The sequence below is a fragment of the Cricetulus griseus genome, chromosome 3 (genome assembly GCF_003668045.3).
Source record: "Cricetulus griseus strain 17A/GY chromosome 3, alternate assembly CriGri-PICRH-1.0, whole genome shotgun sequence".
NCBI lineage: Eukaryota > Metazoa > Chordata > Mammalia > Rodentia > Cricetidae > Cricetulus > Cricetulus griseus.
In genome coordinates this window covers 81081727-81109355 of record NC_048596.1, presented here as the reverse complement: position 1 = coordinate 81109355, position 27629 = coordinate 81081727, and the positions used below count along the sequence as shown (strand labels likewise).

At 43.5% G+C, this 27629-nt stretch overlaps 1 protein-coding gene across 1 annotated transcript; it reads right to left on the bottom strand.

The window, feature by feature from the left end:
* Window positions 1-976: 976 nt before the first annotated feature.
* On the bottom strand, window positions 977-27527 carry Pdilt (protein disulfide isomerase like, testis expressed). The gene is made up of 11 exons (XM_035441499.1): window positions 27335-27527; window positions 22913-23119; window positions 14907-15040; window positions 13623-13760; window positions 9571-9681; window positions 9364-9489; window positions 9012-9209; window positions 6036-6156; window positions 3629-3807; window positions 2179-2268; window positions 977-1249 (listed from the first exon to the last, which is right to left on the bottom strand). The coding sequence occupies exons 1-11, from the start codon at window positions 27525-27527 to the stop codon at window positions 977-979; spliced, it is 1770 nt and encodes a 589-aa protein (XP_035297390.1).
* Between the last annotated feature and the right edge of the window lie 102 nt (window positions 27528-27629).

Below are 27629 nucleotides of genomic sequence, written 5' to 3'. Positions count from 1 at the left end.
TGGAGATGGGGCAGATACAGTAAGCACCCAGAGCTCTGGTATTTGAAGGTATCTCCACAGTTGTAGGAATATGAGGTGTGAGGGGGAGGTGGAGAGAGTCATAGAGAATATCAGGAGAAATATCAATTTTGAGTCTTCTGCTCCCAGGAAATAGTGGGCTACTCTCAGCAATGCAGAAAAGTAGGTGGAGTCACTTGGACGGGCAGAATCACATAGAAAGAACAGGATAGGTCACATGAAAGGAAGCCGCTGGAGTCACATAGGAAGTATGTGGGGTCACATGGAAAGAGAAGAGTGGAGTCACGTGGAGGGGAACTAGATAAAATCATGTGGATGTCGAATTTATAGTTGTAAGAGAAGAGACCACAGGATGATTCTGGCATGAGGACTTGGTGGGTCACTTACTGGCATGGAGACATCTAGAGACAAGCTTAGTGTTGGAGCTCTTATGGTGTCAAATTGTACCATAAGCCTGTCAATGCACTTCATTTGCATGACTTAGCCAAACTCCTGAGGCGGCCCAACTAGCCCAAGGTGTCATGCATAGTGACAAGCAGATGAGCTCTAGAGTGATGTAAGAGATACAATACTCTCAAAAGCCCTCAAACTGTGTGGTTCTGACTGATTTCTCATCTCCTTGTGCCTCTAGTTCCTAATCTGTAAATGGGGACAGTGAAGCTGGCCCCTATTGATGGAGGTGAAGGGTGGGGAGTTGTGAATACTTAGCCAGTATTGGCATCATGGCTCCTCTTGCAGCCCTGGCTGAATTCCAGGCCAAGTGGCTCTTGCAGTTAGCACCAATCACAAAAAAGGAGATGAGCAAAGAAGATCAAAGACACTCATGGGCTTTATTGTCTCTAGCCCCACCCACACCACCCACCCTACCACATGATATATGGCATTGTCAGAATAGATTCGCTCAGAAACTGTTGTCAGGAACTGGAATTAGGCTCCTTCTTTTCTGGCTTCTGAGAAGCTAAAGTTCTTCTTTGACTTCCGGTTTCCTCCCTGGTTGAGGTGGTTGCTTCCGCTGAGCCACCTCCTCCTCTTCGTCAGCTGTTTCCGTCCTCACTGGCTCTGCCGGCTTGCTTATGCTCTCCAGCACAGGTGACTCTTTCATTTGTCTGTCTTCTAAGGTTGCATCCTCCAGCTTGAGCAACTGCTGCTCAGGCAACTTCTCTATGAGCTGGGTCTCTGGCTCAGCTATCACTTCCTCCTCTATCACTTCATTTTGCTCAATGGACAACAGCTGTTAAAGAAAATGTGGGAGCAAGAGAAAGAAGAGGACGGAGAATAAAGAAACATGTGTGATCATGGGTAAGACTGTTCTGCGTGAGCCTAGAAAGAATCATATTTGGCTTAAGTATCCCCATAGAGACAGTGGCATGACAAAGTGCCCAACTATGGTTTTGACCCCTTTGTCAGAGGGCACACTTCTTCTATGACAGGTGTGACTACCAAGTCCCTAACTCCAGGACAAAGCAGGTGACTTTGGTCTAGTTAATGAGATCCTTCTCTAGCATACATGTTGCAACTACTGAAAAGTGGATTTTTATCTTTCTAAACTGGGAGGAGGTAAGTCTAGAGCCCTGGGGAAATATTTACCATCTGTGGGGAAGTGACTGCTTGAGAAAACTGCCAAGACAGAAGAAAACATATGGGAAGACAGAAGGCAGATACGAGCTTCTTGATCCATCTGTGCAAAATGTCCCACTAGGTAAATAAACGCCTATTGTTGCTAAAGCAGGCAAGGAGTATCATTGATATTAGCAACAAAAAGTATCCTAACCGATTCTGATGGCACCTTCTAGCCCACTGTGGCATGGTTAGGAGAAAGAGGAGACTGGTCATATCTATCAGGACAGCAATGCCAGAGGGCAGACTTTCATTGACACATTTGATTACCATCTCAGGAAAGTGACAAGAAGGATGTTTTGAAGGCTGTATGTTACTTCAGTCTGTTTTCTAATGGCTGCCATTTCTACTTCCTTGTCACAAGTTCCCTTCAAATAACCAGTGAGCTCACTCAAAGTGAATAGTTGTCCATGCAGCCTCAAAACCATCTCCAGGGAGAATGAAATAATTGATAGGACCCAAGGCATAATTTTCATATGGGCCATTGGCTTCCTGGTAATCATGTGCATGAGAGAAGACCCAGCCTGTAGCTCTGCCCCTTACCTCATCCTCTTCCTCAATCCTAATCTTAACATTGATTTCCAGGAAGTCACAAAAGTCCTTCATGGTGTGTTCTCCTTTATACAGGACAGCCTAGGAAGACAACAAAGCAAGATTAAGATGGGAATCTCTTCTTATAAGTTGCTCATATAGTGTTACAAAAAGAAACTCAGGATCAAATTCCTAACAATGTGGACCTACCAAAAAAAGTGCCTTAGCCTCTGTGAGCCTCCTTTACCATGGCTTTGATAAAAACGCATCAGAGGATATGAGGCATGGATCATACATGAATTATAAAGCCACACTTTATAGGTCTAACCCTTGGCTGCAATACTTACCAGTGTGGTCTGTTTACTGAACTTGTGACTCAGTTTCCCCATATGGCATTAATTTCAGGAGCTTCCCCACAGCTTTGTTGGATTAAATGAGCTAATATAGGAAATGTGCTTAAAGCAGTGTTTGGCTTATGGTAGGTACCACAAGTGTTTGTTCATATGAATGGCTGGTATTAGTAATATTTTAACAATGATAAGAAAAATAACTGTTATTTATAAAATGCCTACTGCATGGTCAGCATTTATTCATAATAGTTTCCTTTGTTTTGTGGATCTTTAAGCGGATTAGAAGGCTACTTACCACCCACTGGTTGGTTAAGCTTTTTACTGCATTAACTTAAGATTGATGATAGCTTCATCCTGTCAATCTAACCTCATTTCCTACAGCTTCTCTAATGTACCTTCTGTACTGGGATGACATCTCCCAAGTTCTGGTCATCCTGCCCACCTCACCACTCATGTTACACATCCTACTTATAGAGTACATGATCCCTCCTTTAATTTAAATCTCCACCATCCTTCAGAGTCCCAGGTCTGCATGAAGACTTTAGCCATATCTCTTCTCCAGATTCTGCTCTCCCTTTGCATACATAGGTGATCCGTGTCATTATGACTTTACCTCCCACTCATCCACTCTTGTCTGGAGGGAGGACCTTGGCTCAGGCCCCTTTGATTGATACCCTTCCCCATCAATAGAGACTATGTTCCACCAGCCCTGGTGATGGCTGCACAAGGAACAGAATTCCCCGGGGTAGATTGTTGATGTCTGGCACATGTTCTTTAATTTGGTAGCATTCCACCCCAATATCCCTATAGAGAGGTCCTTACTTTATTCTCTGTAGCTTGTGATAGCCCAGCTTCATACTAGAGGAAACTTATCACTGCCCAATCAAAACATCCACTTCCATTTGACACAATAAGCAATGTACTCAAGTTGTATGAAACCATAACAAGTCTTAGAACTTGAATGGAATATGCTGGAAAATACTCTAAACTTGAATATGAGAGCATATTGGGGACTGGAGCTGAGAATGTTCAGTAGAGGGCTGAGCTGGAGAGAAGTTGAGTTCCTGGTAATTTATAACATTTTCAATTGTGTGGTCCCAAGAGCCCCTCACCTCTTGTGAGTCAGTAGGGAAAAGCCTGAAGAACGGGTACTGATCTGGGTTCGCCAGCTGAATGTCATTTGCTGTTATGTCAATCTTGGCGATGAGGACTGTTGAGTGGTTTTGGTATTTCATGCCCAACTCTTCCAGCAGTGGGAACAGTGCCTTGCACTTCTCAGACCAAGGTGCATCTGGAAAAGAAGGGTCTTGCTCAGCTCTCACTGTGCAGGACTCTGAAAGCTAATGCCATGTAGCACCATGTGTTCTTCTTACTATGCATCTATTCAGTGAGCCACATACTCTTTCATTCACACCATAGGTTATTCATGTATCTTGATAAATGATCACTATTAATTAAACCAAAATAAAAATTAACATAGTCCTGTTCCTCCTGGACATTAACATTTTCCATGTGTTAGTATGTTCTTTAAAAAACAAAAAACAAAACAAAAAAACCTTCCTTTTGACATAGTGTTCCACTCCAGTTGAAGAGAAAACCAGGGAAAATATTTATGCTGCTGTTATGTCTGCAAGAGAATGTGTGTATTTACAGCACAGAAGTTAAGCTACTTGACCAAGGTCATCCAGGAAATTAAGCAAAGGGAATAAGACTTGAAGACTGGTCACATGAGCTTGATTACTCTACAAATATGGCATAGAATAATATTATCTAATATATATTAATGTATAACAATATAACATGCCTTTCAGCCCCTTGGAAGAGAACATAACCAAAAAACTGAACAGGTATGTGCTAAAATTGGGACAACTAACCTTGGCAGGGGACACTGGCCTTTCTTGTGCAAAGTTCCTTGAGCTTTGAGTGGCCAGACAGCTGGCCCTTTGGAAAGAGATCAGAGCACAGATCCAAAACAGAGAAAGCCAGCCTCCCTTGTTTGCCCTTATTGGAAGCTCGGAACTCAAGAGTTTTGCTCTGTGGGAGGAATGGCCTCAGAGGCCCTGACATTACACTTTTACAAGCCCATCTATTCATTTACCAGCCAAATGCCCCCTGTGACCAAACCTCCTACCTGCAGCACCCAGAGACCCCTGGAGCTTGAAGGGGCCCTGGGTAGGAACACAGGGGATAATGGCTGAAGCCCTAGGGTGCACTCCAACAGCCCTACTTCCAAGAAAATGAGGTTGGTCTTGCCTTTTATCAGAAGTAAATGAGTGTTCTCAGAACTCTGTGTGTCGGGTAGGTACAGAAAGGCTGCCCCAGCTCCGGGATGAAAGGGAGCAGATTACTATGACTCAGCTGTACAGCTCTCAGAAGCACTGTCACTGGACAAGTATCTGCTTCACAGAGGTTGTGAAAGGATGTACAATGAAATCAGCACAGGGATGGCTTCACTTTGGGTCTTAGTACTTACCGTGTGACCTTGACCTGTGTCATGGGGAAAGCCATTGTGCCTTCCTCACAGCCTTTTGTAACATACCATATGATACACTTAAACCTAGCTCAGTGTACAAGCTTACTAAATAGTACCTTTGCCTGTCTGAAGTAGCTTTGGAGTCACCTTCTGCAGTGTCTAATGGAGAGAAGTCTCTAACTTGGGGTACTGGCATATAAACTAAAGATGACAGGAAAAGGGCCATAGTCCTTAGACAAGTGGTGGGAATAATTATAATGTAAGTAACAGCAATCATCACTTGGGGAGTGCTTGCAACATGTCATATACTATACAAAATCCTTGATATGACACATTTGTGCCCCTACCTCACAGAGACCATTGGACGAACCATACAGGCCCAAAGCAGGGAAATTCTGGGTAATATGAAAGCAGGTGCTAGAGCCAGACTGAAAATGTTCAAATCCCATTTCCAGTGACACTGGGAATGCTTCTTCTCTGAGATTCTGTTGAGTGATCCATACATGGAAGGCATAATAGTAGCTGCTTTCAAGAGGATATGGTGGGGGGAAATTACATGGCCTAGGTATACAATGACTCAACGCCCGAGTCCTAGCATACTTCTTCATCCAACAAAACCATGTTAGACACAAGTGCCACTGTTACAAATGCATTCAGCATGCTAAGAATTAATTTGGGCCGGGCGTTGGTGGCACACGCCTTTAATCCCAGCACTCAGGAGGCAGAGGCAGGTGGATCTCTGTGAGTTTGAGGCCAGCCTGGTCTCCAGAGAGAGTGCCAGGATAGGCTCCAAAGCTACACAGAGAAACCCTGTCTTGAAAAACAAAACAAAACAACAACAACAAAAAAGAATTAATTTGGGACACCGAGTTGCCTGTGGCTGCTGGCATCTTGATCGAATCTTTCTTGAGAGAGAGGCAATTAATCCTCAGCCCGGTTTTAGAGTTTATGAGTTTGGAGAGTGCACTGCCCAAGAATTCAGAAGCAATACTTGAAAAGTAATATTGGGGCCTTTAACCCCCTGTTGTCTCCATGAAGATACTTACAGAACATCACAAACACGTCCTTCTCCTTATCAAAGACAACCACATTGAAGTTCTTCCCCACAAGCTTCTTAACTGGCCCTTGGTCCCAATATTTTGGAATCTCTTCACTGGATTTGTGTTTCTAGAAAGCAAATTTAAAAGGTCTAACACTCTCCACTCCAGCAAAGAACAAGTAACTGGGGTCCCCACACTCCCAATTACAAACAACAAAAGGCTTTGTCTTGGAAAGACAAACTCTGAAAAAGTTTGAAATGCAGAGATAGTCACAAACTCAGTGTCAGCTCCACATTGTCCAGAGCAGACTGGGGTCAGAGTGCTGGGGTGAGTGTGGGGGTCAGAGCACTGATGGGGCTCAGAGGCTGAAGGGAAGTCAGAGCCTAAAGGGGAGTCAGAGTGCTGAGGGGGGTCAGAGATCTGGACTATAATTTATCCATATCTATGATTCTCAGGATTCTCAGATGACAGTGGAACTCATGTCATTAGTATCTCAACTAGACTGCTTGAAAACAATGGTTGCCCTCAATAACTATGAGAGTCAAGGCCAAAGCATTTCTGTCACAGCTTCCCCCAAGTTCATTGCCATTTCCCCCCTTAGCTTTCTTTAGCAGTACTGATGATCAGTTGGCCCCCAAAACCTAACTGTCATCCACCTCAGGTTGGTTTGTTCTTCCCACAATCTGGAAGGCCTTCTCCAAATTTTCCTCTCCTTCCTCTATCCAGTGAACTCAAACTTATTCTTCAAGATGATAAATTCTTTGAAATATCCCCTTTGTGTTACTGTCAGAACATTATCGATTATTTTTCTATTTTTCTGCCATGCTACATGGTGCCTTAAAGGACTTTTCTTTACTTATCAAGTGTCTGCACATAGAAAGACCTCAGTAAAGAATATGAATTGAAGGGCAGAAAGAATATATTCATCAGCTGTTTTGGCTTAAAGAAAGTTTCAGAAATCTTGTAATATATTTTTCTATACAACCACTGACTCTTGGGTATCTCTTGAGTCTATACCCTCTTTTCCACTTTCCTTGTGACTACCCTAGTCCATGATTCTCACATGGATTCCCCCTGAATCTCCTCCAAATCTTCTCCATGCCTTTATTTTCTGCAGTTAGGGCTCTATTTTTATCACAGAGATCTGGTTTCCCCTTGCATATGCCAAATCTTTAATACACTTATAAAGTCCTTGCTGTCTGGCTTCTGTCAAACTCTTTTGCTTTTTCTTTAGTGGTACTATCTTTTCTCCACCTTACAGACTCTGGGAATGACTTAAAGGCTCTTTCACTGGAAGCATAAAGGTGGGGGGAGACCAGACACAGATGAGCAATGATGCAAACAATGAAGAATTAGGAACAGGCAGATCAGGCAAAGATCATTGGCCATGTGGAAGATGTTTACCTGTATTCTGGGAGCACAAGAGAATGAGTTGGCCTTTGAAGGGTGGAAAAACACCTTACATCTAACTGGAGGGAAGAAGAGGCTAGGGAAAGTCTCAGGCACATTGTGGATGTGATAATGGAAAGTGAGAAGGCCTCCAGCATGAAGGTGATATATGGGTAGAGTGCTGAGCTGAATGTGAAGGTAGGAACAGGACAGGAAGAGAAATTGACCTAAAGGTAAAGAGATAAATACCTTGGAGGGATTTAGAGAGAGATGCTGGAGCATTTCTTGGTAGAGGGAAGTTTGGTTGGTGTGTCCATAATGTCAGTCAGTCTCATGGCGGAGTTGTTGTTCTCCAACATTACTATAGAAGTAGTATATATCTTAAATGGGCTCAACAGGAGTTGGATATTTGCCTTCTACACCTTCAGGGTATAGAAGTAGAAGAACATGGAGAGGAGACGAAGTTATCAAGAGTGACAAACCATAGAATCCAAGTTCATAGAGAAGGCACAAAAGAGACTGAAACAGGATCCAAAGATGGAAGCTCATGGCAAAGGCGAGGCTCTTTAGTAGTGTGGTCAGTGGAGAAGTGAGTAGGAGAAGCTTGAAATGAGACTTTTGGAGGAAACTCCAGATCTAGATGATGAACATGATCAGGAGGCTGAGATAGTGTGTGCATACCAATTCGTGGAGAACAGAGATAAGCATGATGGATGTTAATGCCTAGGAATGATGGCAAAGAAGCATGGAGGTAGTCTTCACTGAGAAACATTCATCCTCAGAGAGAACAGGAGATGGTCTGAGGATAGCAACAAGGGATGGAAGTAAGTTGTGTGGCGCCAAAAGCATGAAAGGCAAAGAATGCTGGGTTTTAGATGCTAGAAAGAGAAATGCTTTGAAAGGACCAGGAAGGACATCAGCTTTTCCATTTGACCTCACAATCATGTGAGTCTGAGAATCACTTCCCCTTGAGAAGGCTATAGAGGAGGCAGGTCCCTATGGAAATAGAAGGGAATGGAAGCAGCCAGCAGTAAATTCTCCATAGATGTGGAGTTACCCGAAGACTCTCCATGTACTCCTGTCATTATCCAAAACATGTTTGAAGGATTCTCCATTTACTCTCAAAGATATTTCAGTTTGTAAAGTAAACACTATTACTCAGCAGGAGTGCTCATAGTTAACTTCCTGCACCCACCCTTTCAGTGGCATGGATGATGTCTCTCCACCCTACACAACCGATGTCAAATCTTGGCTGCTATTTTCTCCATCTCCTTCTCTTCTAACCCTAGGTCAAGTGGATTTTCCAAGATGAGGCTGTAGGAAGGATTAAAACCTCCTACAGAAGACAAGTCAGATTTCAAGAACATCTGAACTTCTACTGGGAATTTTCTTTATGACCAAAGAACTAATAGTAGGTTTCCAACCTCAGAAAAAACTATGTGCTTCAGTGAATGAAGGTAGTAAATGGAGAGACTTGCCATGTTGAACCTGGGGATGGCCTTTGTTCTGTCTCTTATTATAGATTAATGAAACCAGAAAAATCATAAGAAGGTTCTGAGGTTCTTGACACAACTTATCTAATAGGAAGCTTACCTTGGCAGTTTTGCTCAGGAAGTTCTGGCAGAATTTCTTGAGGTTTTCAAAGGTTATGTCATCTGTGGGCATTTTGTACCTGGCATCAGAGCTCAAGTTCAGGATTTGAACAGATGGAACATTGACTGTTGAGATCCGGAAGTACTCGAAGATGCGTTTGTTTTTTGGTTCATCCGAATTCACAAGGATGAAAAGAATCTGCCAAATCAAGTAAAATGTCTTGCAGCTCTGGAAAGCTCTCATCAAGGGAAAGGAACCACTGAGAAGCTAGGAGCTAATGAAACTCAAATAGCAAGGCTATTCTGATGTCCCCATCAAAGAACCTCCAACTACAATGAGTTGGTCTACAAACCTTGTTCTGGAATTCCTTTGAAACCATTCTGTAATGCCGGATTATGATGCTGTATGGCTCTGAGTTTTTGGAGATAAAGAGCAACATGTGATTCAAGATGCTCAGTTCATAAATCAGATTCCTACTCTGAAATTGCAAGGAAAACATGTCATTCAAAGTACAAACAAGGGTTCCCAAAGTCCTCCCAGCATCCCCTTGCCCACTGACCTCAGGGTTGTATTCAATCACAAATTCTGTAAGCTGCTGTTTCACAACTTGATTGAGAAAATCTTTGTTGGTACTGTCATTAATAAGCTCTTGACGTTTCACAATTCTTCCCTTGAGTCAAAGAAAACTCATGTTAGAGGACAGTAGCTTGCTTGCATAATACATACACCTAACAAATGTAAAAGCACACCCCCCACCCAGGATGAAGGAAAAACACTAAGGATGTTGGCAGGTATAGCACATAATCCAAGTACTTAATAAATAAGAACATTGAGCAAATCGGTCTACCTGTTGAATGTGGGTGTGTGGAAAGCAATCTGATTGATGACAACCTCAGCCATTGTTCTCTGGAAATCCACCAAAACACGTGTACTAAGGCTGAATGTCATGCCACACCACTACTAAACAAAGGCCAAAGGCATCAGGGATACAAAGACAAACCCAGATCAGGGAGATCCTGAGAGGTACCTCTGATCAGAGGTGATATATCAGCCTTCTTAACTCCAACAGGGTCACACCTTCACTGTGGTCTGAAGGCTCTCTAAGTCCCCAAGCCCTGTGATTGTTTTCCTAATGAGTAGGTAGCATATCTGTATAAACATGGGGGTGATATGGTTGTTTACAGTCTCAGTATTCCATAGTCTTTTCATCTCCACCAGTCCTAACTTAGTACAAACTTCTCAGCTAGACTCTTGAAGTACTCTCTCCATTGACTTCTACACATACCACCACCACCACCACCACCATCACCAGCAGCAGCAGCAAGCCTAATGTTGTTAGAACACAAATCTGATTCTTGTCATCATTTTCTTGCTTCAATGTGTTATAGCCCAAGTTATCCTCTGGATACAAAGTTCCATGTCTTTACTGGTTACATCAGCAATTTAATAATACTAATTAGAGAGCCTGTGCTGTGCCAGCCACAGTTGTAAACTCAGGATACACATCAGTTTACTCAGGCGTCACAGTGTCTCCCAAACCATGCACTAATATTACCCTCTTGCTTTTCCCCTTTCTTCATTTTCTTTCTTTCTTGGTTGTATTCACATCTTGCCCACTTCCCACATGAGTAAACTATGACTCAGAGAAGTATAATGACCTATCCAAGATTACTAAGTAAGAGATGGAAGCAGGAGTTAGTTCCCTAGTTATTGCTAGGATTGAGCCTCGAGCTTCAAATGCACTAAGTATGCACTCTACCTTTCAATTATATCCCAATGCCAGAGCCAGGATTTAAGAATGGGAAGTTTAACCATAGTGTTCATATTCATAGCTGTTTAAGATGTACCTTCCTAAAACACTTTATGGACTCAGAAGCTTGTATCTGTGTATTTAGTTATGTAAAAGGAGGCCATGAATTTGAGAGAACAAGGGTTCATGGGAGGGTTTGGATGCAGGAAAGGAAAGGGGTAAATTGTATAATTGTAATTTCAAAAATAACAACTATTAGAATAAAATTAGTAAATAAAATTTACCTCCCTGCATGTAGGTGTAGTACAGAATGCAATTACTTAATGTATTTATCACAGTAAGTATAAAAATACCTGGAAAATATTTTCCATGATTGCTATTTGGCTGTAGATTTTATGATTGGTTTATTCTACAGAACGTTAGATGTGTAGATAGTACACATTTAACAGAAGTTTAAAAAGTGTTTCTCCATGCTTTGTGAAGGGCCTCCCCATTCCATGTATAGGAAACAGACTTAGGACTGGAGAGATGTTTCAGTGGTTATGAGCACTGGCTGCTCTTCCAAAGGATCTGGGTTCTAGTCCCAGCACACATGGTGCTTCACAACCTTCTGTAACTCCAGTTCCAGGAGATACAACACCCTCCTCTGGCCTCTGAAGTGCTCAGACATACACATATGCAAAACACTAATTTATATAAAATAAAATTAAAACAACAACAAAAGAAGAAACAAAGTGTCCTATATCGTCATATGGGAACATGGTTCATTGAGTTACAGTTTTGAATCAGGGTCATATGGAATTTGATTTGATGTAAGGTATACTGCCTGCCTACAGCTTCAGTATTTTCCCTATGCAGCTTCCTGGTTATTCTAAACATCCTGCATTTAATAACAGTATTTTCTCCTCTAGTCTCAATTATCTTTGTCATATATTGGAGTTCTGTATGTATTTGGATCTCTTTCTGACTCCATGTTGTCCCATTCACAAGACAGATTATTTTATTCTCATCTTAAAAGCTTTTCAATGACTTATCAAGTGTGGCCTTAGGTAAGTGACTAACATAATCAGTAAGTAAAACAGCTGTGATACAGATCTGACTGTGTGGGGAGAAGCAGGAAGGCATGACAGGAAGGCATGACTGGAAGGCCCACAGGATGAGCTGAAATGGAGACAATACTCTAGTGTCTATACTGTTCTACACAGCAGTCAACCAACCACAAGTGGCTCCAGGAAACTGGAGATGTTCCTTGTATGGCTGAGGAACTCTGGCAACCTATCTAGTATCAGTTTGATTACAAGATGAGTAAGGCCTTTCTGGGTGTGTCTGTATGGTGTTTCCAGAGAGGATTAACTAAGGATTAACCAAATGTGGGCCACACCATTCCACAGGCAAGGCACCCAGACACAACAAAAGGGAAAAGAAGAAAAAAGCCATACAGCACATACATCCCTCTCTGCTCCCACTGCTGTGACATGAGCCACTCTGCTCCATCATTCCCCCACTAACGATGGACTGAAACTATGAGTGTAAAATTTTCCCCTCTGGGTTCTTTTTCTCAGGCATTTTAGGTACAAAGAGCTGACTAAGACAGAAACTAAAACTTTGATGTAATTGCTTTCCATCTAAGTAGTCATATTATCTATATAGTTAAAGACTACGGCTGGGCGGTGGTGGCTCATGTCTTTAATCCCAGCAATCGGGAGGCAGAGGCAGGTGGATCTCTGTGAGTTTGAGACCAGCCTGGTCTACAAGAGCTAGTTCCAGGACAGTCTCCAAAGCCACAGAGAAAGCCTGTCTCAAAGAAAGAAAAAACAAAAGACTGTCAGCTCCGGTCTAGATCCCTGGGTTGGGGGCTGGATCACTAAATGAATTCAGGCTATGGAAGGCCTTGTAGACTTCATTAAGGATTTGAGTCTTTACCCTAACAAAAGCTCAGTGTGCTTCCAGTTCAATGTAATAGAGGAAGACACTCAATATCCTGCTCTAGCTTCCACATGTGCACACATGAACATTCACACACATGCATACACCACACACACCCTCTTACACAAAGCATTAAAGGACACTCCGAGAGGCGGGGGCCATGGCCATCAGATTTCAATTTTGGAAAGAATGGTTTTCTGCAGACCAGAGCATACCAGTTTAAAAACTGTTCTAATAGGCTATTGGAGATGATGGTCACTTCATCTAGGATGGTTACAGTAGAGATTTGGGGAAGTGACATATCCTGGGGATTGGCTATGAGGGAAGGGTGGAGAAATGGGAGATATTAGGATGAAACCAATGGTTTCTGGCTTCCTCCACTAAATGAAGGGATGGTGGCACTCTTCACTATGACTCTCCAAGTCTTTTGTTGTTGTTGTTGTGATAGGGTTCTCTGTGTAACAGTACTAGCTGTCCTGGTACTCACTCTATAAACCAGGCTGGCCTGGAACTCACGTGAGCCACCATGCACAGTGACTCTCCAAGTCTTAAGAGAACTTGGAGAGGAGATTATGACTTTGACATTAATCATGATGGACTATCTGGTTCTACATACCAAAATCTGGAGTTAAGTGAAGTCTGGATAGAGACAGAGATTTATAGGCAATGGGTATATGGTAATTGTTGACAGAGATGGATGGGAAAACATGAATCAGAAAAACAAGGTTTGTGGGATTGAGTCTTGATGAATAACAGATACTGGCAAAGGCAGAGAAGCAGGAAAAGAGGTGGGGGTGGTCCAGGAAACAGATTTCTTACAAGTCAGCTAGTCCACAGACAGTTCACAGGAGCCAATAGAGCCAAAGCCTGTCCCCAAATGCTGCCACTTAGTATGAAGTGAAAGGCCCTCATGGCCATATAGGATGAAGACATACCTTTTTAAACACCAGGACGCTGTCAAGGATCACATGGAAACCCCCGAAGGCATTTTTTATTTCTATCATTCCAAATGTTAGCTCTGGGAAGTCCTTGACCATGTCATAAAACAATTCTGCCACCTCTTCCTCTAAATCCTGTGTGGGAAAGCATGTTCTGTAATTCTCTGAAGGGGGTAACAGTGCCTGGCTGGAGGGGAACAGTGGCTTTGTTTTTCTAAGTTCTGGGTTTTTGCTGGGTGGTCTAAGTGCCCTTGTATGGATATTTCCCACCTAGAATGTTCCTCTAGCTATGACTGCACCCCACACAGGCAAATCCACAGAGATCAATGGAGAGAACTAGGTATTTTTACTTTTTCCTATTATGAAAATAAAGGCTGCTCTAACCCAGGAATTGAAAATATTCCTAAAATTAATTCCTGAGTCTCTTTCAGAAGAAGCCACTGATTTGGCTGCACATAACATCAAATATGAGCTGGTGTTGTGAGGTAGCTGCCCTGTTGGCCTTTGGGATTCAATATTCAGCATGAAAAATATATTTGGGCCCAAAATTCTCTTGAGGAACCAGGAAGGAAAGGGCTATGCACTCTCCTCACATGTAAATATGACAGCAAAGACTGACATCCATTGAGATGAAGCATTGTCAACCTAAAGTAAATCAGTTAAGACACATGGAAAACTCATTTTCTACAGGCAAACATACTTGGTAAGATTTATTACTATAAAGAATAAAATCAATAGAAAGCTATCATAAGACATTTCATAATCACATTTAAATTGTTTATGAGCTATCCCAAGCACCTCCCTGTACTTTATCTGGATGAGGATTGATTGATTGACCTTCCAATGGGTACCTGCTATAGTGTTAAGGGTTTAGTTTTTATGAAGGCTTGCAAAGAGTTTGTGGATAGAAACTGGCTTAGCCTAAGCAGAGTAACAAGCATCTGTTAGAATCGTAGTTAAATAATTCTCGAACTGGAAAACAGAGACACCCTCTTATTCTCTGATGTTCTAAATAGATCCTCCAAAGATCAGTTACAGCATTAAAACCAACAAAATATGGATGCCAGCCAATTTCTTGTGCTCTTCATTTTTTTCCATTTTCTAACTAACCTCTAACATTTCAACTTCCATGTTTGCTTTCTTCATTTGAAACCAGGCACTCCCCCAGGACAGCAGCTCAGTGGATAGGAAAATTGAGCAAGGACCCTCTTACAAGTCAGAAACCCTCCGCACACAGTACTCACTACATGAAAATCACCTCCCACCTCTTTACCCCAGTACCTGGAAGAAGCCAACGATGACCAAGGGCTTGTATTTCACAAAATCTGCCACTTCATCACTGTTGTTGAACAGAGGTGCTTTGTGGAGAACTTGTCTTCTCAACCAAACAACTAAAGCCGTAGATTCAACCACGTCTGAAGAGACATTTAAAGGAATCGCATCAGAACTATTCTGAATCCATGGAACAAAAGTATCTTGTCTTGAATTCCACTCTTTGCAGGCATACGGCAGTACCTCCATTTTCTTTTACTCCCAAACTCCAAGACATGAATGTATTAACAGCAGCTAAGTATCATTAACTTTTCCCATAGGTTAAGACCTTGGACTGAATATTGTGCTTATATTAAACCTTCACAGCAACTCTAAGGAACAGATGTTCTCAGACTTCCTATTTTGCAGATGAGGAAAGTGATGTTCAGCTTGCCTATGTCTGTTTCACCAACCCACCTGGGAATCTAGCCTGGGAGAAAGCACTCCCAAATATCTCTAAGATGATAGGGAAAGAATTGGCTTTCTTCCCCTCCCACCCCTGTTTTTACATACTAATACCAGTTCCCCTCTCCCCCCTATTCTACCTCCACCCCACCCTCCCTTTCGATCCTCACTAGGGGTAAGGCTTTCCATGGAGAGTCAATGTAGCCTGTCCCATCACCACATTGAGGCAGGACCAAAGCCTTCCCTGCTGTGTCTAGGCTGAGCAAGGCATCTCTCCATAGGAAATGGGTTCCAAAAAGCCAATTCATGCACTAGAGGTAGATTCTGGCCCCACTGCCAGTGGCCCCACAAACTGCTCAAGCCACCCATTGTCACCAGCATTCAGGGGGTCTAGCTCAGACCTATGTAGGTTCCCCAGCTGTTGATCCAGAGCCAGTGGGCTCCCCTACCTTGGGTCAGCTGTTTCTGTGGGTTTCCCATTCTGGTCTTGATGAAAAGAGTAAGGAGTGATATACGAGCAAAGGGGTCAAGAATTGGTTTTCTTAAAATATAAGTAGAAAGATCACATATTTCTGTACCTTTGGAGAATATCCCATTTCTGCATCTATTATGCTAATTCTGATACCCAAATATCCCCTAAGGTTCCAGAATCCCAGCTTCCATTATGCAGATACTTCATGGGAGTAGCCAAGTGCAGAAATCCTAGCCTCTAAAATGAGGACATGAATTCCCAACCTGGAAAGACATGTTGGTGTACCAGAATGGACACAGAGCTGCGTACAGATTGATTTGTCTTTCCCAGGGGCATCAATTTCACAAGACAGAAAATGAGGTAAGCTCTTGTTTATGTCAATGTCTGGTATAGGGTGGGAGAGAAATTTTTAACTAATTCTTTAAATAAAGCAATTTTAAATAGATTTGGAGTGCAGCCAGACCTTCAGTTATGGCTCACTAATTTCTTAACTATTCATTTACTGGACAAATGTAAATTGACTTGCCCCCATAGTATTAAGGTGTCATACTTAGTCTTGGGGTTCTCATTGTTAGAAGAAAAACAAACATTACCTCTGCTTTTGAAGCCTCCTAGTATGTTGGGGAAGACAACAATCAACTAATTGCACAAACAAGTGTATAACCACACCCAAAGGAAGTGTTTGAAGCAAAGTTATAAGAGCTTGTAGCAAAAATATCTGACCTAGAAGCCAAGGTCAAGAAAGGCTTCCCAGGGACAATGATGTAGGAGCTGAAACCGGAAAGATGTCCAGGAGGGAAGTGGGAGACGGCAAGGAGAGAGTTAAAAGCCTATGCAAAGGACCCTGAGTGGGACAGATTGCCTTGTAGGAACTCACCAGTCCACCCAGAATTGCACAGGCCACTGAAAAAAACTCAATATCTTTGTTTGCATTTGTCTTAGTTACCATTCTGCTGCTATGATGAAAACACCCTGGCAAAAGCAATGTAGGAGGGAAAGTGCTTATTTGGGCTCATAGTTCAAAACACAGTCCATTATCATAGGGAAGTCAAGGAGGCAGGCAGGAGCCGGAGACAAGTCACATGGCATCAAAAATAAAAACAGAACAGTGTATGCCAGTGTTCAGCCTGCTTTCTCCATTTCCTACACCCTAGAACATGCCAAGGGAAGGATTCTGCCAGTAGCTAACATGGGACTTCTCACATCAAAGAACCCAGTGAAGATAATTCCCCACAGATGCTCCCAGAGAGCTTTCTGTCATGTGATTCTAGACTGGTCCAGACAACATCATTAACCATCACAACTCCTAAGGCAGTGGTTCTCAACCTTCCTAATGCACAGACCCTTTAGTTCTACAGTGACCCCCCAACCATAAAATTATTTTTGTTGCTACCTCATAACTACAATTTTGCTAATTTAATGAATCATAATGTAAATATCCGATATGTGGACTATTTGTTATGCAACTCCTGTAAAAGGGTTTTTTAACTCCAAAGAAGTCTTGACCCATAGGTTGAGAACCACTATCCTAACCACTATCCCCACCACTATTCTACCTGTGGGGTAGAAACATGCAGATATAAATGATAATGTGCATTTGATGAGTTTTCACAAAATAAATGTGCATGAAACTGCTAGCCAGATGATGAAATGGAGTGTGGTCCTGGCCAGAATCACACAAATCAATGTGAATGCCAAGTGCTCCACTGAAGCCTCCCATACCTAACCTAGGGGTAACAGTGTTCTTAACTTCTAACAGCATGCACTGTTGACCACAAGTTCTTAACTTCCTAAACTGGAGTTCTAGGGTGTGTTTACCTGGAGCACAGTAACTGACTTCCATCAGTCCAATGGGCCATGAGCAGCATTTCTTGACACATAAGATGTCATGCTAGCTTTGGTAGATAGGATTATGATTGAAGAAGGGATGATGCTGTATACATACATCCTTAACTCTTGGGACTGAAGCAGAAAGAGCCTGAGTCCCAGGCCAGCCTGGACTACACAGTAACCTCATCCCAAACAAGGAAAGCACAAAAAGAGAAATAATCAAGAAAGCCTCCATCCAAATGGGCTTAAACCTTCAGGTTGTCAGACCCATGGCTACAGCCTCAATTTCCCCCTGTGCCAGCCTTTTCCTTGTCTGTCTCCTGCCTACCCCCAGTCATCCCCTGTCTTACTACCTATCCTCTTACCTGGTCATTATAACTTCTGTTTTCTTCCATAGGTTTATCACTTTCTGAAACTGCTATTACATGATTTGGAATAAACTTATCTATTCATTGTGAGCTGCCAGGCATATACATACTTGGTGCTCAAGAAATCACTTTATGTTGAGGGAATTGATGGGGTGGACCATCAGGAAAGCCAGATTGAGAGAAGTAGCTCTCAGGCCTCTTCTTCTGGGGTACACTTCCTCTGATTGCCCCTCTGGACCCTATGGAGCATAGGTAGCTCTGAGCTTGACTGACATCTTATTCCCAAGTGTCTGCAGCTTGGGCACTGCCCTTGCTTGCCAGGCATTGTGCCTCCCCTGGCTCTTGACTCTGTGCCAGAGGACACAGTGACAACTCAGGTGTGAATGCTGTGTCAATGATTGACTGGGCCCGAGCTTGGCTGCATATTTCCAAACACAAGCTGTGAATGCATCACTAATAGAGGCCCCAGAGGCCATTTGAGTCTCCTTCCTCCAGGGAGGTAGACACGGTCAAGTCTCCCACCATCAGTCTTCGGATATTAGAGGAAAGAACTAGGCTATGACCCAGCAAGGACTAAGTGTCACCTGTGTCCTGAGTGGGGCTTCATTATAGTCACATTGCAGGTGGCATGGAGAGCAGTGTGTCCTCTTGGAACTCCAAAGAGTCCTGTTAAGCAGGCCTTATTCATTCTGTCTAGAGCAAGTAAATGTAAGCAGAGGTGTACAGCTTTGCTCAGGTACTCAGAGCCAGAGTGCCTCCTAATTCTTGACACCTGAGTACCAGACTCCATCCTGGCATCCCAGTTCCTCTTTCTGTGCTTGGAAATAACACTGAAGAAGAGGGAGACTGAGTAAGCTTAGAAATATGTGTTGTCTATGTTCATAGCAAGGTTATTTGTAATAGCCAGATCTTAGGAACAACCTAGATGCCCCTCAACTGAAGAATGGATAAAGAAAATGTGGTATACTTACATAATGAAGTACTACTCGACAGTAAGAAACAATGACATCCTAAAATTTGCAGGCAAATGGGTAGAACTAGAAAAAACCATCCTGAGTAAGGTAACCCAAAACCAGAAAGACAAATATAGTTATGTACTCACTCATAAGTGGATACCAGACATAAAGCAAAAGATACCCAGCCTACAATCCACAACCCCAGAGAAGCTAGAACCCTCTTCCAGAAACAGATGGAAACAGATGCAGAAATCCACAACTAACCAGTGGGCCAAGCTCCTGGAGTACAACCGAAATAAGGGAGGAGCAATGCTATGAACAAAGGAGTCAAGACCATGATGGAGAAACCCACAAAATCAGCTGACCTGGGCAAGTGAGAGATCACTAACTCAGGTCTGACAAATAGGGAACCTGCATAAGACTAAACTAGACTCCCTTAATATAGGTGACAATGGTGTGACTGGGACAATATATGAGGCCACTGGCAGTGAGTCTAAGATCTAACACTAATGCCCAAACTGACTTAGTGGAGCCCATTCAATATGGAGAGATACCTTATCCAGCTTAGACACAGGGGTGCGGGGGTGGAGAGGTTCGGTGCCTTGGTTAGGCCTCAACTAGATGATGGGACAGACTTAGTAGACTTCCTAGAGGAAGCCTTATCCTCTCCAAGGAGCAGATGGGAGACGGGGAAGAGTGGGGGGAGCAGGAAGAGAGAAAGGAGAACTGGGATTGGAATGTAAAAAATAAAAAAAAAAAGTTCAAAAAAATTTAAAAGGTGGTTCAAGGCCAGTCTAGTCTACATAGTGAGTCCCAGGATAACCAAGGCTATGTAGAAAGACCTGTCTCAACAAATACAAATAAATAAATAAAAATATGGAAAAAAGAAGTATGTGTTGTCTTCTTGTGTATGCCTTCTTGCAATGGGCTCTTGTAATTGCATATTGTTCAAACTTAACAACTAATAAGAGCATATTTTTCCAAGCACTAGATTGGCTTAAATAATTAATAGTTAATAATAAACACTTCTATGTATTTAATATACAGCACAATGTAGAGTAGAGCTCAACAAATTATAACCCATAGTCCAAACCTGTCCCATAATTTGATTTTATAAATAAAATTTTATTAAAATATAGCCATGTCTGTTCACATAGTGCATAGCAGAATTGATAGGTGTGACAGGTTTTCTGCCACATAAGGCTAAAATTCCTATTACACAGCCCTTTCCAGAAAAATCTTCCCTGACTTTACTACTTACTAGCTGGAGTATTTCTTTTGTTTAAAAAAATTCAATATTTCAACTTATTTATTTGTGTGGGGGGGTGTAAAGGTACCATGGACTATATCTGAAGGTCAGAGGACAGCTTCTTGGAGTCCAGTGTGTGGATTCCAGGGATAAAACTCAGGTTACCAGGCTTGGCAGCAAGCACCTTTACCTGCTGAGCCATTTTGCCAGCCCCAGCTAGGGTGCTATGTAGAAGTTGTCCCACTTTCCTGTGCTCCATCTGTGAAAGTAACAGCCATGCTGGGCTGTTGTGAAACACCTGGAAGTCAGTGCTAGCTGCAGGGATCTGTCAGGTCCCGTGCCTTGCAAACACTGCTATATTTTCTCAGCAGCCCAAGGTGGTAGAGTTTCCACATTCCCCATTTTCAGATGAGGAAACTGAGTCTGGATGCAGAGACTGAGTTTAGATGCAGAGACTGGAACCCCAAGGGTGGAGATTAGAACAGATGGAGGTTAGACCAGCCCCTGGCCGTGTGGTATTCTTAGAAGACACTAACAAGCAGATAGCATTCTGTGAGGCTATGTCTTGATTGGGATACACAGATACTGTGGGGACACAGCTGAGGAGCAGGCTGCATGTCCTAAGCACTCAGGGCAGACCCCTTGGGAGAGGATATGAGAAGCCTCCTGCATAGAAGAGGAGGTCTCAGTCACTCGTTGCCACCACCAAGACTCAGAAATCCTTGAGTATCTTCTCTGCCAAGTTCACATAAGGTGGAGAAGTTGCCACACACTCATCTTGTCATCTCTTGATAGTACCAGATCTCAGTTGTCCTTCAACAGGGAAGGACAAACCAGCACCTGAGCCATGCCATAAGCAGATGTGAACTTTCACAAAGTAACCCAGGCCTGCTTCTTCACAGTCCTTCCTGAAGCCAACACATAGCCAAGGGCCCCTTGCTTGGGTTAGATGGGTCCCTATAGTTGAGGATCATTCCTCAGAATTCCTAGCAATCAGATCCCCATCTCTCTCCTGCCACATCCCCCCACTGGCTCGCACAGGCTACCCCCCATTTGAACCACTGGGCATTGAAGTTCTTGCCTGCTCTGTGATGTAAGGATCTCCCTCTGAAGCTCATTCCCAGCCAGCCCGCCAGTATCTCTCTGACGCCCTCTAGTGAGCATCCTGTTAACTGCAATGTACTTTCATTTCTTGCTCAGTCTCTTTCGAACCCTTTGGTTCCTGCAGCAATCAATATTACATCAGGTTTGTTCAAAGCTAAAACCCCTACCTGCTCTCCATCTCCTGGGGTGGATTGGATTCTTTGTTTGGCTCATTTAGTTCCTGGGCTTTTCTTGTACCCACTGCTTAGAAGAAAGCTTCAGAAATGCCAATGCCTGTAAAAGGCAATGTCTGTTTTCTGATTCTGCTATTCAACACATATACCACGGCACCATTCTATTGGCATGGTAGAGGATGGGCTAGGTTCTTTTGTTTACTTATGAATTAACTACCAAGGTTGTATGCCATAGCATGCCTGTGGAGGCCAGAGAACAACTCTCAGGCATAGGTTGTCCCCTTCAACCATGTGGGTCACAGGGATTGGACTCAGGTTCAGTCTTGGCCGAAAATGCCTTCACCCACCGAGCCATCTCCGTAACCCCCCTGCTGAGTTCCTTTGGGCTTCATACGTTTTGTAACATCAAGCAGTGAGTCCACCCATCCACCAGTCAGTCCATGTCCATCTGTTCCATACCTGTTTACATTTAAAAATAGCATCAGCCATATCACACAATAAGGCATGTGGTTCTCAATATCATGGTAAGCTGTCAGTAAGTGAGCCTGTGAATAGATGTGTCAGCAAATGAATCAATGAATGATGGTGTGAGTGAAAGTACTAGGTAGACACGCACTGCAACCTTTTGTTCTATCACCCCCAGGCCCTCTTGCTTGTTTCTGGGTATGTGCATGCTTGTGTGTGTGTTGCATGTAGAGCCCCAGAGATCAACCATAGGGTGTTCTGTAGGCACCATCTTTTTTTCCTAATGGGGCCTCTCACTGGCCTAGAACTTATCAAATAGGTTAGTGTGGCTGGCTTGCTAGCCCCAGTCTCCTACCCATTCCTACTTCCCCAGCTCTGGGATTGCAAGAAGGCACCACCAAGCCTATCATTTTTCACAGGAGTTCTGGGAAATCCCACCAGGTCCTTTTCAAGCACTTTACTGCCCAAGCTGTCCCCAGCCCCTTGCAACCTCCCCTTTGGCCCAGCAGTGCTTCCATGACAAAATCATCCATAGTAGAAGAGTGGAAATAGAAAAAACCTCTCTGGTAGGCAGTCATGTCCCTCCTTAGCTGAGAACTGTGATAAAAGCAGCCAAATGTTTGCAAGCCCCATTTTCAATTAGACACAGAGCTGAGCCATATTTCTCAGCCCTCTTGAGTTTGTGTGGGGTTGTGTATCAGAACTCCAGCCAACAGATGGCAAACAGGAGTGATTTTGCCACTCTAGCCAGCATGCTACCTGGGGTGAGCTCCTCCATCTGGAGACTGAGGAAAGAGCAGGTGGCTCCAAGGCTCTAAGCAAGATGGAGCCACAACAGAAAAGAGCCTGGATCACCGGGAGGCCATGTGGATCGGAGCCTCCCGTATCACGCCTTGAGCTGCCATGCAGGCTTCCCCGGAGCATGAAATCAACGGAAACCTCAATCACCGTTACCTTTGCAACTGATGGGGGCAGACCTGTTGCCCTCGAAAAACAGCTTCAACTCCGGGGTCTGCTTGATGTCAAACTCCTGCTTAAGCTCCATCTCCACGGTGATGTCCACTTTGCCAAAGCCCAAACCATTCTTGCCCTTGCCGATGATCTCTGCGGCTCTGCCCAGCTCCTCAGCCAACTTCCGGGACTGCTTCGAGGATGGATTGTCTGAAAGACCCAGTATGAAGATAGACTACAGAATCCCTCTCCCTCACTCTGTTCTGGTCTGTTTTTCCTGGGAGCCCCTGGCTTCTCCTGTGTTCACAGCTAAGGAGTAGGTTTCAGAAATGTGGCAGGAGATGAAACAAATGCATCATAAAATGGAACCGTCTGGGAGATTATCAGAATCACATGAAATTAATTTAGCAGTCAGTTTCCATGGTGCTTAGCGTTTTCTGTGGGGATTGCAGGCACTAAGTCTATTGTCCCTCTCCCTCTCAATAACATTATGAGGTAGATGTTGTTGTTGTTATTATTTCAGTTTTATAGATGAGGAAACCGAGGCACAACAAAAGCACACACTTTGCCCAAGGTCCTGACAACAGGATATACTCAAGCTGGCGGAAGAGGTCCTGGTTTGTTTGTTTGTTTGTTTTTTAAACTTTCAGTAGGCATGTGAAAACACTTATGTTAATGCCTGACACCTAATAAGGACATAATGCATTTTAATAGCTATTGTTGTTAATGATAACCTCCCCACCCCTTTAGTTAGAAAGTAAGGGCGAGTGATGTGGCTCATTTGCGCCATCTGGTGGAATATTTTGGAACTAAATGGTCATTGAGCCCCTCCGACCATGGCTGGGCTGGGAACTCTCTCAGGCAAAGGTAGGTGAAGTGTGAGGAGCAGGTGGGTGAGGCGCACTGGATGCTCACTGTCCTCTCTGACCCCACCACTTTGGGAATAGATAGCTAAAGAGACTCTGTTACAGTGTCTGGTACTCTGGAATCCTTGGTGGTTCACACAGCTGGGCAGCGAGGTAAGATAGGAGCTCATTACTGAAAATAGCCCCAGAGAACTGACCTTGGCCATGGGGATAGGCTGTCCTGGCTGGAGTGGGAGGGGGGAGATGGAATGGTAAAACTCCTGATGACATTGCCAGAATGCAGGTCCTCGCTGCCACATGTCTGAGACCGGTAAGCTGTTAGGGCTGGGGGAAACTGATACCCTTCCAAGCCAGAATGTTCTATCCTTTCCAAACCTCTTGTCCATCTGGAGCACTTGAAGAGAGTGCAGCTCACCTCTGGCTGTGGGTATGGCTACGGTAACAGATACGTGTTTTGTAAAGCACAGCTGGGGAAGCTGAGCCCCAGGACAGCTGGCTCAGGCTCAGTTGCCAGTCACCGGCTCAGCAATAGAACCTAAGTGTGAGTGAGCATTCTCATTAAAGTCCCCACATGTGGATGGGAAGCAAAGACTTTCTGCCTCCCTCACAGATTGATGCTTCTCCCATCACCATCTTTGATACACCTCTCCATCACCAGCAGCAAGCTCTGGCCTCTGCTCTGTGGCTTCTCCCAGCTTCCCAGTGGACCTGGCCATGCTGATCTCATGATTGCTGAGTTTATGTATGCATATGCTCAGACAAGAGAAGCGCTGAAATAGTTGCTAAACGGTGGAGCATTTAGAGAAACCATACTTATCCCAGGGCTCTGGGGTGTTTGAAACAGAGGTAAGAGAGATCGTGTTGACACAGCCATAGACCTCACACACTTCTATCGCATCCCACCCCCTCTTTTCTCCATAGCATTTTTAGCCACAAGACACACCACATACTTCACTCCTGGATCTGCTTAGCATTAGAGTCTCCTCTCCTGTCTGTAAGTTCCAGGAAAGCAATGTAGTTAACCACTCCTTTCTCAGTGCTGAGAATACATCTGGGGCATACCAAGCATTCCAGTAACACCTATGAGTAAATAAGTATATTTCTTGGAGGTCAATGTGGTGATGTTGGATGGACTTAGCAGTAGTTTGGATGGAAGACCGTGTTTTAAATTCATACCAGTTGTGTGACTCTAGGCAAATTATCTAACCTTTCTGAAATTTGTTTCATGAGTAAGTTGGGAACCATGGTACTGAGTACAATATTTCCAGTGCAGATGTTTGATAAATGTCCATTAAAATCATCACTGCCATAGTTAAAAACATGGCAGCTGTCATCATCACCACAATCTTCATCCCTCTCAGCATCTCCATCACAACCACCACCATCATCTACATCATTATCAATATTCCATCATCATCATCAGCAGCAGCAGCAGCATCATCATCATATCTATCATCTTTACCATCATCTCTATGATCATCACCATTGACATTACTATCTCTACAATTATTCTATTCTATATTAGCTACTCTTTTTCTGCTATACTAAAAGGCTTGGACCAAAAGCAACTTGGGAGAAAAACAATGTATTTGCCTTATACTTCTGGGTCATAATCCATCACTGAGGAAAGTCAGAACAGGAACTCAAAGAGGAACTAAGTCATAAACCATGGAGAAATGCTGCTTACAAGCTTGCCTAGGACCACCTGCCCAAGGAATGGCAATACATTCCACAGTAGTTTGAGCCCTCCTGTATCAATTCACAGTTAATACAACACCTCACAGACATGCCCACAGACCAACATGACCTAAGTAATTTCTCAACTGGGGCTTCTCCTTTCAGATGACTCTAGGCTAAGTCAAGTTGGCAATCAAGGCTAACCTGGACAATTATCACCATTGCCATCATTATGTCATTGCCATCTCTATTATTACCTCCATCATCACTAATTATCACCATTATCCCAGTCCTAATGGCTATCTTCATCACGGTCACCATCAATATCTACTGTAATTTCAAGACAGATTCTTGCCACCTTTGCTTTAGGGACAATTGGCAAATGGCTCAAATGACAACTGCTAATCTTTTCTTGGTCACTTTCCACCAAAAGTAGCCTTTCCTTCTCTCTTTGACTCATTCAGGGTAATTGTCACAGAGAAAAGGAAGACCCAAAGAAAATATCATTAGTTCATTCGTTCCCTTGACATGTGTGGAGACCTACCTTGTTCCAATAGTGTCAGTTCCAGGGATCAAGACATGGGTCAGGTTTGTGACATGACTCCATGGAGCATGAAAGTTAAGTACTTTTGATATGATGTGACAAATACTCCTAGAAGGAAAGCGAAGCAGACTGGGAAAGATTCCTACCCAGTCTAAATGGGAATGAACAAAGCTTCCTCACAAGAAACTTGAACTCACAGTCCAAGTGCAGAAGTGGAAGACAGATGTTACAAAGCAAAGTATGTGATGAGACACCTAGATACTTGAGCCAGAATATTCCATTTTGACAAGTAGAGATGCAGTCCTGAAACCAGTCTCTTTGGGTGCTTTATGGAGAACACATTGGAAGGAGAATGGAATCCATGGAGTAGCTACGTAGGGTTTCAGGTGGAGAGTGGTGGGAATGAAACAGAGGCAGTGATGGAGGGTGTGGAGAGAACTGGGGACCACAGAGTTTGTGATGAAGAACCCATAGGATATAGAGATACCTTCTAGATGAGGCTACAGCAATTTGGGGATGACCTTGAGGTTTCTGACTTTGGCAAGAAGTTGCTTGATGGTGTCATCAGTGCACACAGAATGTTAGAAGAGACAAGTGGTCAAAACCAAACCCCAAACACTGAAGTTTGTTTTAGACACAGGCAGCATTTGAGACCTGAGAAAGGAAGTCCCCACTGAGCATCACCCTTGAGTTTTTGAGTCCTCAGAAGGGTGAGAGACTGGCCAAGGTTTTTAGAGTCACTGAGATGTCCCTAAAAACTCTCCTGCATAAAGAGCCCATTTACCTTTGAGGGAAACATTTATAATTCTCCCCAAAATGATTCTCCCAAAGGTCACCTTAGAAGGCCTATCAGATTTCAGGATCTCATTCTGAATTCAATTGTGTATTGGCAGAATCAACAATAGAAACGTAATGAGTTTAATTTAGTGTCTCTTAGATGACAAAATCTCTGCTGGTGTGAAGGAAAGTATTCAAATACTTAGAATTGTGGAATTGTTCATACTGCTATCAGAGTAATTAAAAAATGTAAAAGTGGGAGCTAAGGGTACAGCCCAGTGGTGGAGGGTTAAAAAAGGAGAGAGAGAGAAGAGAGAGAGAGAGAGAGAGAGAGAGAGAGAGAGAGAGAGAGAGAGAGAGAGAAGGAGGAAGATGAACTTGGCCTTCCACTGTGATAAAAACAACTGAGTGAGCAGAGCTTGAATTCTTGTGGGGACAGGCCTTTCCCCAGCTGTGAGTACCTACAGTATTTTTGTGTCTTTCTATGAATTTGATAGTATATAGAACTCCTGTGGTCCCCCAAATCAATGACCCTTCATTATCAGAGCCCAATATACTCACAGAAAATCACCATTAGGAAGCGGGTCTCATTCAGTGTCTGCGCCAGGCCTGCAGGAGTCAGCACCATTAAATTATGATCCTCCATAATGTGCACAGGCTGGGAAATGTTGAGGCCTGTGTCTATCCCAGGTGAGCCAAGGACCTCAGAGAGGCCAGCAGCCACCAACAGCAGTGGCATCCAGAACAGTTCCATGGCTGGCCTGCAGGGGGTAGTGGAGGAAACAGAGCTCTTCTCAAACCTTCTGAACAGACTCCCTTTCCTTATGCTTGTAGGGGAATGTATAAGGAGCAGGGC